We start from the raw sequence: 13,824 nt of genomic DNA, 5'->3' as shown, positions 1-13,824 counted from the left end.
TGGTGTCTGATGCCCAGTTTGTAAATCCGTAGTACGAGATACCTGAACATCATGATTTGCCGCATTCGGCAGCAATGCGTGATTGTGTCTCAATATCAGCAAACTTTACGCAGAGTGCACATCCTTGGCATGAAACTCGAATTATTGTACAAACAGCCCCAGCCCACAAACATCACCTTCCAGCGTTGGTCTTACTTGCAGTGTGAGGTTAGCCTGAATAGTTGAATTTAGCTATGATATTGTACACAACCCCATCTTCATCGTCCCTATCTTATAATATATGCAGCTACCCTGAAGATGTATCCAACACCGCCTTTGACCGGCCATACAATGACATCTCAATGGAAGAACCTACGAATGCCGGTGTGCTTTTTTCCACTATCTGGACTTTGTGTTTCCATCGATGAAGTATCCTTGATTTGGACTCCCCTATTCACCCAAAAGGCAGAACTGTCTTTCCTGAGAGGACTGTTTTCTTTTGCTTGTGTTCGTGATGATTTTGTTGCAAGTTTGTTAACCATGTGATCCCCTCTAGCCGTCGCTCCTCCTGATCCACTCTGAAGCTGCTTCTTTGATACGATTCCTATCAGGTCAAGAGGTTCAAGTTCGGATATTTGTGTAAGCTCGAGTCTAGGGGATTGAGCATCGGGGATCTGACACTCCTCCCCGAGTTCTTGGGTCTCCGGGGAAAGAGAGCTTCTTGTCGTGTAAGAATGTGAGCTTCCTTCACGGAAATTCTTATCGAACACATCAACACCACTATCGCTTGAGATGCTGTTGTGATGAACTTGTTCTTCGCTTGATAGGTCTTCGACAATTTTGCGTTTCACACTTCCTGATCGCCTGGCCATGCTTGATACGCTCAATTTCCTCATTACTGTCGATGCCGACCGTCTGATCGCCTGCTCATTCCGCGCGAAGTTCGTCATGCTAGGAAGTGGAAGGACGCCATGGCTCCAGACGTCTGCCACAAGTATCTCGAGCCGACCCCTTTCACTTCGAGATGGCACTAGGACTGGAGTTCTCGCTTTCTTCGTCGCCAATAACGATTGCGAACGATTTAGTCCAGTCCCTGCACAGGTAGGATTACTAGACCTCGCAGCACACGTGTTTTTAAGGATGAAGTGAAGGGCAGACGACTCAAACTCTCTAGCTGAGGTACGATGAGTCGACAAGCTTCGTGCAATCGTCCCTGTATCTATTAGTAACGGTTATAATGCCGACGAAGAAGAACAAATATACCTGGCCGCCCAAAGACAGCACCCAAACTCCTAATGTCAATTGAGAGAAATAGATTGAGGCCCGGAGCTCTTGTACTTGCATCCGAAATACTTGGTTGGGACAGTCGACTTCGCCATTCGCTTTCCTCTTTGGATGTGCAAGCCGTCATGACAACTTCATACAGCTGGTGATCAATTTTAAAGACCAATTTCCACGAGAAAGGCGCCAGATGGCATTGTAAGCCTGGAGAAAACCCATGTTAGTGCTGGAACTTAGACAAAGAGGGCATGACCTACCTCGCCCATTATCGACATCTTCAATAGTTGTACTTTGTATATCGATGCAGGCTACCACGGTGTAGATCGGATCATACCTCCCACCACAGGCAAGACAGAGGACGTCTTTGTAGAGCAAGCAGATCATATATTGACCATCGACACCTGTTGATGTCTGCCAACAGACATGTAGGACCCCACATAACTGTATGTGTCCAAACGAGCGCACTTGATTTTTCGAGTTCGCATCTAGTCTCTAATCGAGTGTTAGCTTCATGGGACGATAGAGCACCAGTAGAACCCACCCTGTTGGGAAAGACAATGCGATCCTGTATTAACCAAGTCTTTTCAAGAGTCTCCTTCATCAGATTGTCCTCGGTCGAACGATTGATCGCGGATGTAGCTTCGCGAAGTCTCATCAATGCAGTTTCAACTTCCATATGAGAATTCGGGCAATCGATGACGGGAGTACATTTCAACAACTCTGCAAACAGAAGGGGGTATCTGCAAACCCTTTGGATGGGCTGACGGTAGAATGTTAGTCGTTGAAGAATGACTGCCCGGGGAACATACCTTGACAAGAAGGTCCCCTATAGTAAGCGACTTCCTATCATTAGACGATGGGGCGGCTCCAATAGTGAATGCAAACGCTTCAAGACCCTTTTGATGAGCTTCCCACTCAGGAAGACTCTTGAGGGCTGAGGTAACGTCCTTGATCATTGTCTCATACTTTGCGCCATATTCCCTATACACAAAGAATTGATGCATCTTGCACCGAATTAGCCCGATTTTGTTAATTTGTGAGAAAGATAGCTTACCCTCTTGCTGAAAACTTTAGCTACTTCTGCTGCTACCTGAGGCTCAGAAAATATACCAGGCTCTCTTTCGAGCCTCTGAAGGCTGACCTGGTCCTCCGGAAGTACGTCCAAACTGCCCCACCAACGATGTCCTGTTTTGGGGCTGGTCACCTTGAAGGAAGCAGTGAGATGATCGGCTTGACTGTACTCGGAGTCAGGAACTACTCTGTGCAACTCGCCTAGTATCTCTTCGTGCAGCTGAAGGATGCGGTCCAGGTTGTGGTTGATGGATGACCGTAGTCGTTCGGGCAAAGTAGGAAGAGCAGCAAGTATGTTGATATAAGTCTAAGCCTCGTCAGTAGTTGTAGCAGTACGGAACGGAGAGCTAGCATACATGGATAAGGAAGCGGACATCACCGATGTAGCCTTCCTCCGTACTTATGAGCTCTTCCAGGATTTGTCGGCGCCGTATCGAGCGGTGCATCTCGGCGACGTCTACATTCCCCTTTTCCAATGGAATACTGTCCTCAGAGAATCGTGGAGCAGACAAAGAAGCTCGGCTACTTTGCTCAGCCCGGGAACGGCAACGCGAGCGACCATAATGTCGGCGTGAGCGCGAGACAGCACTGCCACTAGCGAGGCTAATACTGGCGCTTTGAACTGCGGCAATCAAACCAAGCGAGGATCCAGAAGATGAAAGCCGACGGCTTAGTTTGTTGTTGAGTGATTGTTGATAAGATTGATTGGACTCGAGGTATTGCCATCCCGCATCAGCAGGCCATATTGCCCCTTCATGGTCTCTATGACTGACTCGCCGGTGCAGAGATCTCATCCATTTGTGAAACGGTCGTCGAGGATGTTTATTGCCGGAACATGGAGTTTTATAGGAGAGTTCTTTGGAGAGATCGGCGTGTGCTTGTGAGCCAGAAGATGCGACCTCTGGATTGGTTACCCTCCTAGGAGCTGTGAACTCGGTACCGGCCCTGTCAAAGGCAGTGAGAGCGTTTATGTCGCCGAGAGGCGAGTATTCCAAACTTGGAGACGACTTGATGTCATATAAACTGGGAGGACCGGCATGAGCATCGAGACGTGATAGATATGGAAAACCTGCGGTCCAACTGAAATGCCGTGCACTATGAATATTGTGAGAAACATCAGGCCAGGTCGGAGGATTCACCAGGGCCATGACGGAAAGAGATTCACTAGGTAAAGTCCAAGAAAGTAACAAAGTGCTGATTCCAAGAAAGCCAGACAACACTCGAAAGATCCGGCTTCAGACGTATTGCTGACACATGGCCGTGATGATGAATGATAGAGAAGAGTCGATAAAATGTGTTCGCTTTCTTGGCAGAGACCAAAGGAGGAGTATCTCGATGGTGATGGGAGCTTGTCAGGAAGTCACGATACTGAGGCAGCTGCTTCCCTCATAGATAACTACCTGCCACCTGCCTACTACCTTAGTCGGTAAGAACAAATGTTCGGGAACCCTTCTTCCTAAATACCTACCTACCTAGCGTCTCAAACCGTGCAGAAAGGAGCTGCCCGGCCGCAAGAATTATTTCGACCGAGCATGTCGCCCGAAAGCGACGAATGCTTAAACTCTACAGTGAGGCTGTCTCACACGGACATGTCGACTCGGACGGAAGCCAGTACCTACTATCCACGAACCCAGGCCGAGTCACTGTATTCGGTACAGCCGGTGATGATCAGCTCAAGTATCACAGCTGAGGTGTAGTGATGCAGAGAGGCGCCTGCAGGATCTCATTGGCTTGAGAAGAGGCTGGAAGTACTGAGATGGAGATATTGATGCCCATTACTGATAGAGTGATGCAGTAAGACTGAGGCCATGACCTGTTATATCTATGAAAGACCTTGACTGTGCCAAGTCTGACTGGAATCGTCGAATTCATAACATGAACATAGGAGCTTTGGACCCTTCAGCTGCTATCGTCTTGATATTGGCTTCGTGGCTTGCATGGGATTTTGCAGCCTTAGAAACCCAACGACGGCTAAGTAATATGGCATTGTCGTCCATGCCGGAAGCGTAATACGGGGGCAGGCGGGTTGCACAAAAACCGGTACTAGTTTAGTAGTTGATAAAATATTAGATCACTCTTGGTGTATATATGGCCCAAGGGTGGACTAACAATTTCGTCTGGATTGCTTCAAGTCCTTACTTTTTTGCTACCCGTCCGGGGGGTCGCATAAGTACCCGACTGAGGCGACGAGAAGCTTCCCGGCCTAGAGAGCTGTGCATATAAAAAGGCTGGGAGGCTGGATTTGAAACGCGGAGCACGATATGTGTGACCATGGTGTTTGTGGTCGATGATTGGACAGTGATCATGTATGCTGAAGTGACAATAAGGTTGAGGATCAGGACTTTTGTCGCGGAGCTGATCAAGTGATGAAGAATTTATGGCTTTGAACCCGGATGGGTTGTCTAACATGTCTTTGCGTAGTCATGGCTTCAAACATCATCTTCTGGGGGAGAAGAACAAGAGATGCCATTAAGTATCGTCGGAACTGCAGGTCGGTGGAAATGGCTTGGGGCTCCTGAAAATCTGCGAAGATCGAATACAAAGACTCACAAGTTTCGTGGAAACTACTCTTGGTACTGGCTTTGATGAATCATTATCAGGTTCGTGAGCATGATGCTCATGATATGACTATGTGTAGGTGCAGTACTGCCTACCCACCTATCCATGCTGACTGTTGGGGAACCCTTTGATCCGAATTGAATTTAGGTTTAGATCTATGCAAGAGCCTTGCAATGTAGAGATCTCACCTGAGAACAGGTCCCATCGTGTCTACTTTCATCCGAGTCGGGTTCAAGGCCATCATGACTATAGCCAAGCCAGGTACCGAGTCAGTCGGCCATGCCGGGCCGAAATCACGAATTTTAGGGAAAGAAGCTTACGAATCCCCAGAATAGTTATGCTGTAGTTATTCTCCACAGTCTCTTTACCCATTGTCATTTTCAACTTCGATTGGAGAGAACGGCATGCCGGCAATCGTCAACTTGGCATATATGCTCGGCGGGTCAAAAGCCAGGTTGTCTCTCTTGTGTTGATGTAATTTGCCAAACTACTATTTAACTGGTTTGGCAAGTCTGGCTGGGCATCGTGGCGGTGCAGACAATAGCTAAACTCAAAAGAGAAAGGTCAAGCCGGGGTCGAGTGTGGACGAGCAGTCTTGAATCGAGTTTCAGGGGACTTCGTACCTGGCCGGACTCTGTTTCCAGGGGGTTACAGTCCTCCATGTCGCCTGTCCGCCCGGATTGTGGGGATGCGCTACTGCTGACGCTAGAAGACAGGAGAGACATGCCGACTGCCCGACATGGAAACGAACACGTTGAACTTTTTGGTGACGAAGCTGTTTGACTCTACGGATACTCAACTTGAGGTTTCAAGCTGACGATGTAAGCGGAAAAGGATGGTTTTGCGACCTGGATGATGCTTGCCTAGTGCCGACTTTTATCGTTTTAGATTTATATAGAAATTCAAGTAAGTTTCTATGTGTAGAGAGAGAGAGAGATACAGATAATTTCAGTTTATTATAAATGTCTGGCTGAACAAGGTTAAAGGTTGCCACGTGCGGGCCCTTCCATTCTGATCGCCTTGCCTTTCCTGTCTTGACAAATCTACTGTTCCATCCGGCGTACTACTACCACGACAGGAAGCCGGTGATTATTGCCTCCGTGTCTTTTCTTTCTCTCACGCACTTTCTTTCTTTTCATCGTTCCTTTCAACTTCTGCATAAACTTCTTCTTACCTTGCTTGCTCCAAGGTACACTCCCTCCATATTCCATCGGTACATACTTTGGCGCAAGACATATTCGACTCTTCAGCACACGAAGTCGGTTTAGCCTTATCTCGAGCGCCCCCTCGCGCATTGTCTTCGTGATGGAGACTGCCTTCGCGAAGCCGGCTGGCGATGTCCTCGCCAGCTTCAACGTGAACGAAAATACTGGCCTCAGTGACGCGCAGGTCACTGAATTACGCAGCAAACATGGGCGCAACTGTATGTCAACCTCTCTGCTAGCTGCCAGCAAGCCCCGCCATCAACTCCAACTGTTCTAACTTTCGATAGCCATTCCCGAGGAGCCTCCCACTCCCCTCTGGGAACTTATTCTCGAGCAATTCAAGGACCAACTTGTCATTATCCTTCTCGGTTCCGCCGCTGTATCTTTTGTTCTAGCCTTGTTCGACGAGGAAGAAGGATGGAGCGCCTTTGTCGACCCCATTGTTGTATGTGCATTGCTTCTGGAAACAACATGTTTCTGTCCGCTTGAGCAAGCCGCTGACTCAACAGATCCTTACCATCCTCATCCTCAACGGTGTTGTCGGAGTCTCCCAGGAAAGCAGCGCCGAGAAGGCCATCGCCGCCTTGCAAGAATATTCGGCCAACGAAGCCAATGTGGTGCGAAACGGTGGCCAGGTCTCACGAGTAAAAGCCGAAGAGCTGGTCCCCGGTGATATTGTTACTGTCCACATCGGTGACCGTATCCCTGCCGATTGCCGACTTGTCTCTATCGAAAGCAACAGTTTCTCTGTCGACCAAGCAGTTCTTACTGGAGAGAGTGAGAGTGTCGGAAAACGCGCTTCCACGGTTGTCGAAGACGACAAGGCCGTTCTACAGGATCAGACCAACATGTTGTTCTCTGGAACAACAGTGGTTACCGGTCGCGCTCGAGCCGTCGTCGTCCTCACTGGTTCCAACACCGCCATCGGAGATATTCACGAGAGCATCACTGCTCAGATCTCGGAGCCCACCCCCTTGAAGCAGAAGCTTAACGATTTTGGTGACAAACTAGCCAAGGTCATTACTGTCATCTGTATCCTGGTCTGGCTCATCAACATCCCCAACTTTAACGACCCTAGTCACGGTAACTGGACCAAGGGTGCCATCTACTACCTCAAGATTGCCGTCTCTCTTGGTGTCGCCGCTATCCCTGAGGGCTTGGCTGTTGTTATTACCACCTGTTTGGCTCTTGGAACGAGAAAGATGGCCGCGAAGAACGCTGTGGTCCGAAGCCTTCCCTCTGTCGAGACTCTTGGAAGCTGCAGTGTCATCTGCTCCGACAAGACTGGTACCTTGACCACCAACCAAATGAGTGTGAACAAGGTTGTGCATCTGAACGAAGACGGTAGCGATCTTAGCGAGCTTGATGTTGAGGGCACTACTTTCGCTCCTCGAGGATCCATCAAGGCCAGCGGTGTCATCGTTCGGGACCTTCATGTCACGTCCAACACAATTCGTCAAATGACCCAGGTCGCCGCCATCTGCAACGACGCCCAGCTTGCTTACGATTCCCAATCTGCCACCTTTTCCAGCATCGGTGAACCCACCGAGGGCGCTCTTCGAGTTCTCGTCGAGAAGATTGGACCTTGCGCTCCCACCGATACCCGCCCCGAAGATTGTGTTCATTATGCCAGCGCTGCCTACCAGAAGGAACTTCCCCGTCTCGCCACATACGAATTCTCCCGTGATCGCAAGAGCATGTCCGTCTTGGTTGGCAGTGGCAGCAACAAGAAGCTCCTGGTCAAGGGTGCTCCCGAGTCTGTCATCGATCGCTGCACAGAGACCCTCGTTGGCTCCAATGGCAAAAAGGTCCCCCTCACCAAGAAGATTTCAGACCGTTTGATGACTGAGATTGTACGATACGGCAACAACGGTCTCCGAGTTATCGCCTTCGCCAGCATTGACAACGTGCCCGAGAACCCTCTTCTCCAGACCGCTGATACCACCGAGCAATACGCTCAGCTTGAACAAAAGATGACTTTCCTCGGACTTGTTTGCATGCTTGACCCTCCTCGTGAGGAGGTCCCTCATGCTGTTAAGCAATGCAAGGACGCTGGTATCCGTGTCATTGTTATCACTGGCGACAACCGCAACACTGCTGAGAGCATCTGCCGACAGATTGGTGTCTTTGGCCAGCACGAGGACCTCACTGGAAAGAGCTACACTGGCCGCGAGTTTGATCAACTCTCTCCTAACGAGCAACTCGAGGCAGCCAAGTGTGCCTCTCTGTTCTCCCGTGTTGAGCCCAGCCACAAGTCCCGACTGGTCGATCTCCTTCAGTCTCTTGGCGAAGTTGTTGCCATGACTGGTGATGGTGTCAATGACGCTCCTGCTCTGAAGAAGGCTGATATCGGTGTTGCCATGGGTTCTGGAACCGATGTCTCCAAGCTGGCCGCCGACATGGTCCTCGCTGACAGCAACTTTGCCACTATCGAGGTCGCTATTGAGGAGGGACGCTCCATCTACAACAACACTCAACAGTTCATCCGTTATCTCATCTCCTCCAACATTGGCGAAGTTGTTTCCATCTTCCTCACGGCTGCTCTTGGCATGCCCGAAGCCCTGGTTCCTGTTCAGCTTCTTTGGGTAAACCTTGTCACCGATGGTCTTCCTGCCACCGCTCTGTCTTTCAACCCTCCTGATCACGACATCATGAAGCGTCGCCCTCGCAAGCGAGACGAACCCCTCATTGGTGGCTGGCTGTTCTTCCGTTATCTCGTCATTGGTACATACGTTGGTCTTGCTACTGTTGCTGGATACGCCTGGTGGTTCATGTACAACACGGAGGGCCCCCAGATCACTTTCCGCCAGCTCACTCGCTTCCACCACTGCTCAGCTGAATACCCTGAGATCGGCTGCGCTATGTTCTCCAACAACATGGCCAAGTCGGCTTCGACTGTCTCGTTGTCTATCCTGGTCGTCATTGAGATGTTCAACGCCATCAACGCCCTGTCATCCAGTGAATCCCTTCTCACTCTGCCTCTGTGGAAGAACATGATGCTCGTCTACGCCATTGCTCTGTCCATGGCCCTTCACTTCGCCCTCCTCTACATTCCCTTCCTTCAGGGTCTGTTTTCCATTGTTCCCCTTAACACCCTGGAGTGGAAGGCAGTTGTTCTTATTAGTGCCCCAGTTGTGTAAGTTTTCTTCTCTGTTCTTTGTTTGTAAAGTCCATCCAACTAACTCTATACAGGCTCCTCGACGAGATACTCAAGGCTATTGAGCGACAGTTTTTCATGCAGACAACAATCGACGTTTCCCTCAAGACAAAGAAAGAGCAATAGAGAAAAGCGCGCATAGAGAGATGAGGGTGGTGACGCGGTTAAAGCTAGTATTGACTAGAAACTTTTTGTACCATATGGCGATCAGCTCAAAGAGCTGTGATTAGAGCTAGACGGCCACATTGGCCTCCGATATAACAGAATCCCAAGTTTCGTTTTTATGCCATCAGACGTTCAATTCGAACAGCTAGAAAGTGAGATGTGACTAGTTTCTTACGAAGCAAAGATTACAGATGTATTTGCGGATTATCATGTTAAAACCAAATCTACGTAAAGCTAGTCTGTGTTCCACTTTCAGAGTCGTATCATATTTCTTCGTGTAGCAACTCGCCCAGAGTCTTGCTCTCTTCCATGATCTCTCGAGCCTCGCGCGCATTCACGTTCATGTCCTCCATTATCAGCTGCACAGCAAGTTCAGCAACCAAGACTGATTGAATAAAAGCTGCCGAACCACGCCCAGCAATGACACGGTCCTTTGTAGCCTTGTCTTTCAATGACTGGCCAAACTCATCCACGAGGTAGTCGCACATGACTTTGCAGCCTCGTGGGCCATAATAGCCTGGGTTCAAGTCTCCCTCTTTCTTGAGTGACCTGGCCTGGCCTGTCTGGACCTTTTCAGCATGTATATTGCGGTAATGGGACTCTTTCCCGTCAACAATCCTGGCCAAGTATTGCTGATGGTCGTCAAGCCGTTTCTCCAATCGGTCCCAATCGATGTGAGGATAGCCTCTTTCACGCCATGTGTCCATAGCTGTTTCCTTCTTGTGCTTTGCACAGAACCTTGTCTGCATTTGCACACTCAATCTCTTGCCTTTCGAGTAGTCCTTGAGAGCCTGCTCTAAAACAACATCACCGCACCATGGACATTTGGCCATCGTCTCTTCGGAGACTTTCTCATCTTCAGGCGGTATCTCATTAGATTCCGTGTCGCTGAGTTGATCCAGATCCGACAAGATGGGCGATGAGACACTATCAGCATTGCCACCTTCTAAATCGAAATCGAAATCAATATCAACCGGGTTGATGAACGTCGCAGGCTTATACTCGGGCGAAGGAGGTCGCATCTTCCTTTTTGGTTTTTTATTTCTGATCACAGCGGGTATTTGGAAGACGCCCTTTCCGGCGGAAGTTGACCCTTGTGAAGCGCTGCTGGAACCTCCTTTCTTGTCTTGGCTAGAACAAGAATTTTCACGGCTTGGTAAAATCATGGGCGTTTTGACTCCCTTCTCGGGAGACCCTAGGTCATCCACAGGTACGGTCAGCTTGCGCTTTTTTGATTCTGACTTTTTGGGGCTGAGAGATTCTCTTGAGACGAGCTTGAACGTTGGTTTATCTTTGATTGGAGAGCTGTCAAGGCCGCCATCCTCGTCTTGTTTTGCCAGGGTCTTGCGGTCTGAACCAATGCCTTTACCTGCCAGTAAGTTAACGTGATGACAGGAATATAGCAACGCGACAAACCTTTATTCGTTTGTGATTCCTGCGAGCTAGGGGACGCTTGCGACGCTCTTGAAGCCTGTGATCCCTTGCCATTTCTGGAAGAGCCATATCTCACTGTAGATCTTGAGGACTTTGTAAATCCTCGCGCATCAATGAAATGATTTGCCGAATCGTTTGCAGGCCCGGAAGCCACCCTCCTTCGTTTGGAGCTTGAGGAGGATGTCTCTTCGGTATCCTCGGCCGCCGATTGCTCGCTCCCGCGCTTTCGTGTCTTCTTTGTCGTCTTCTCTCGAGACTTAGCAGTACTCGAAGTAGGGAAGTTGGTGCGTTTGATATTCCCCCGGTTTGATCTTTCCGTCTCTGAATCATCAGAGTCAGAAACTATATCTTTCTTGACCCGACTTGGTTTCAGCCTCAAATCTGCGACCGGTGGCACCCCCCCCTTGTCATCGCCCTCGCTCTCGCCCTCGTCCCCGGAAGGCACTGGTGGAGCGTTGACATCCTCAGGTTCCTTCTCAAGGTTTTGCTTCTGCTTTCCCTTGATATTGAACGTGCTGAGAAGTGCCTCCGGTTTTGAGAACTTACTCAACCCTACTCTCCTATTCATGGTTTGTTGAAAGTTTTCCTCTTCTTATTTCGTGATACGAAAACAAGATCGATAAAGATACTGTGCTCAAAGTTTTGAGTTGCAATGTATCTGTAAACGCAGAGGAATGGGAGGCATTAAGACATCGCCATGCAAGAGATTAGGTGGGTGAAGGTAAGAAAGGAAAGAAAGAAAGGAAGTGAAAGAAGGTGAAGACGTGGTAATCACTCGAACAAGCTTTGATCAATAGGTAGTAGGTATCTGATTGTTGATTAAGGTTCGCTCACTTGCAAACAAGGTCCGTTGAAGTTGGGCGACAGGGTTGCAGCGACGTTTACGCGTAGGGAGGCTAGCAGGCGCACCTGCTTTGACAAACGCGCTCCTGCCAGATTGACCCCGCCCTGTAGCCTATCATTGAGACGGAAAGTCCAGCGTGCACAAGGGTAGACGCCGAACATTAGTGCTGCAGGTAGCCCATTAATGGTCAGTGCTTCAGTGCTCGGAAGCCGAAAAGGGACGCTTGCCAACCGTTAGAGTTGTTGTTTGAATCAGGTCGCTTTCAACCTTGAACGTCACGACGAAGTTTGGAGCTTTAAACAAGCTTTATAAACATACCCCGTTTGCTCGCGAATTAGAAAATCATTACCATCTGGCCTTCGGTAGCAAGGATGGCTCTCAACCGAAAGTACGCTGCTTTGCCAGATTTGGTGAGTTCGCTGCAGCTACAACAAAGCCAAACATCCAATGCTAACTCCCTATCTAGGATTCCGCTCCAGACATCTACGAAACTCCCGAGCTCACAGACGACAACTCCACGGTTCCCGTAAGATTTATCCAACTTGGATACGCCACAACTTTACTCACTCAACCTACAGACGACCGCTGCTCGAACGCACTCGGACGATGAGTTCTACGATGTGGAAGACGAGACACCTGGCATCTCCAGATCTCGTTTGCGAATAGATGAGGCTCGCTCTCGTTTTCTTCCTACGAACGTTGATGCGAATGGCGTGGACTTTTCAGACCGAGTTGATGGGAAACGCAAATCGTACAAAGCCTCTAGTCGTAGGCAGCGCATACTGGAGGACGGAACCCAAGAGCTTGGTGATCTCTCCGACGACGACGATGACGAAAGCTTGGAACGACGGATTGCTCGCTTGAAGCGTGAAGTAGAAGAAGCCAAGAATGAATATGCGAAGCGAAAGGCCGAATCTCAGGGGCAGGATGACAGTGACGAGGCCACTGGTGACGATAGGTTGGCTTCCCTCAGCCAAGTGCTGGACGAGATCTCAAAGCCTGCAGGTCGCCCAACCGCAGCCAGGATGCCACAACCGATCACACCTTCAAGCCCGGAAGAGAAACCCGAAACAACATCAGGAGAGGATGCAACTTACACGGTGACATACGCACCAACATATGAGCAAAGTCATGCTTTGGCCAAAGCTGCTGACTTTGACCGCCGATTGTTGATGCTAGAGAAGGGCTTGGGAATCAATGCTTCATTGATGCCAGAGGCTGATACCAATGGCCTTCCTCGCGCAATTCTACCGACTTTGGATTCTATGAACAAGCAGATCTCAACCCTGTCAGAAGCTTCGACTGCAAACTTGGATGCCATCAGCCGACGGGTACGGACGCTAGCTCAAGAGCAGGACAAACTCAATGACTCCAGGGAGAAAGCAAAGTCTTTGAGAGAAGAACTCGGCCGCAGCGGCTCGACGACTCAACCAGAAGAGTCTGAACAGGAAGCAAAGATCAATGCGCTCTACGGAATTCTTCCTACCATCGAGAACCTTACTCCCATACTCCCACCTCTCTTGGACCGGTTGCGATCACTCAGAGCTATCCATGCAGACGCTGCGACTGCAAGTGATACATTGACTCGCATCGAGAAGCAGCAAGCAGAGATGGCCGCAGAATTGAAGCAGTGGAACGAGGGTCTTGTGAAGATTGAGACTGCTATAAAGGAAGGAAACGTTTCCATCGAGAACAATAAGCAGGTCATGGAAGAATGGGTCAAGGACCTTGAGGAGAGAATGGAGGATTTATGATTGATGATGTGTTGGTCAGATACCCTAGCAAATAAACCGAGTAATTATGGAATCTTTCCTAGCCTGTAGTATAAAGCATATTGACACATAATCGACTTCTCTTTACAAACTGTCAGCCAATTCATACAGTATCAAGTCCACTTCTCTTTTTCGAGACTTCAGTTCTCTTTAAACTCATGATGGATCATGACGCCACAATGCACTGCCATATGACTGCGCCGCACGGACTATCTCTAGCCCGACCCCGAGCCCAACCGCATGAGTCTTCGGTTCCCGAGTGGGGTTAAGGGCTTTGGCTCTCGAAAACCCTGACGTTCTCACCAAAAAAGTTGTCCCAAACAAGCGTCAATCTACAGCTCACGCCCGCGACCACCG

General features: G+C 49.4%; 5 protein-coding genes across 5 annotated transcripts; 2 read left to right on the top strand and 3 right to left on the bottom strand.

Moving 5' to 3' along the window:
* Positions 1 to 338: 338 nt before the first annotated feature.
* On the bottom strand, positions 339 to 3,479 carry FPSE_00425 (uncharacterized protein; the record flags this gene model as incomplete). The annotated part of the gene is made up of 7 exons (XM_009253545.1): positions 339 to 1,192; positions 1,243 to 1,464; positions 1,518 to 1,752; positions 1,802 to 2,020; positions 2,070 to 2,264; positions 2,315 to 2,638; positions 2,688 to 3,479. 7 exons carry the CDS (start codon positions 3,477 to 3,479, stop codon positions 339 to 341), a joined length of 2,841 nt encoding a protein of 946 aa, XP_009251820.1.
* Positions 3,480 to 5,254: 1,775 nt separating this feature from the next.
* FPSE_00426 (uncharacterized protein) lies at positions 5,255 to 5,615 on the bottom strand (the record flags this gene model as incomplete). Its single annotated transcript, XM_009253546.1, has 2 exons — positions 5,255 to 5,353; positions 5,514 to 5,615. The coding sequence occupies 2 exons, from the start codon at positions 5,613 to 5,615 to the stop codon at positions 5,255 to 5,257; spliced, it is 201 nt and encodes a 66-aa protein (XP_009251821.1).
* Positions 5,616 to 6,195: 580 nt separating this feature from the next.
* On the top strand, positions 6,196 to 9,378 carry FPSE_00427 (uncharacterized protein; the record flags this gene model as incomplete). Its single annotated transcript, XM_009253547.1, has 4 exons — positions 6,196 to 6,313; positions 6,383 to 6,540; positions 6,605 to 9,231; positions 9,288 to 9,378. The coding sequence occupies 4 exons, from the start codon at positions 6,196 to 6,198 to the stop codon at positions 9,376 to 9,378; spliced, it is 2,994 nt and encodes a 997-aa protein (XP_009251822.1).
* A 302-nt stretch (positions 9,379 to 9,680) lies between these two features.
* FPSE_00428 (uncharacterized protein) lies at positions 9,681 to 11,419 on the bottom strand (the record flags this gene model as incomplete). The annotated part of the gene is made up of 2 exons (XM_009253548.1): positions 9,681 to 10,786; positions 10,834 to 11,419. 2 exons carry the CDS (start codon positions 11,417 to 11,419, stop codon positions 9,681 to 9,683), a joined length of 1,692 nt encoding a protein of 563 aa, XP_009251823.1.
* Positions 11,420 to 12,066: 647 nt separating this feature from the next.
* FPSE_00429 (uncharacterized protein) lies at positions 12,067 to 13,449 on the top strand (the record flags this gene model as incomplete). The annotated part of the gene is made up of 3 exons (XM_009253549.1): positions 12,067 to 12,105; positions 12,162 to 12,221; positions 12,274 to 13,449. 3 exons carry the CDS (start codon positions 12,067 to 12,069, stop codon positions 13,447 to 13,449), a joined length of 1,275 nt encoding a protein of 424 aa, XP_009251824.1.
* Between the last annotated feature and the right edge of the window lie 375 nt (positions 13,450 to 13,824).

This window comes from Fusarium pseudograminearum, chromosome 1, assembly GCF_000303195.2.
Source record: "Fusarium pseudograminearum CS3096 chromosome 1, whole genome shotgun sequence".
Lineage (NCBI taxonomy): Eukaryota > Fungi > Ascomycota > Sordariomycetes > Hypocreales > Nectriaceae > Fusarium > Fusarium pseudograminearum.
The sequence above is the reverse complement of the archived record's forward strand: the minus strand, read 5'-3'. Positions and strand labels throughout refer to the sequence as shown.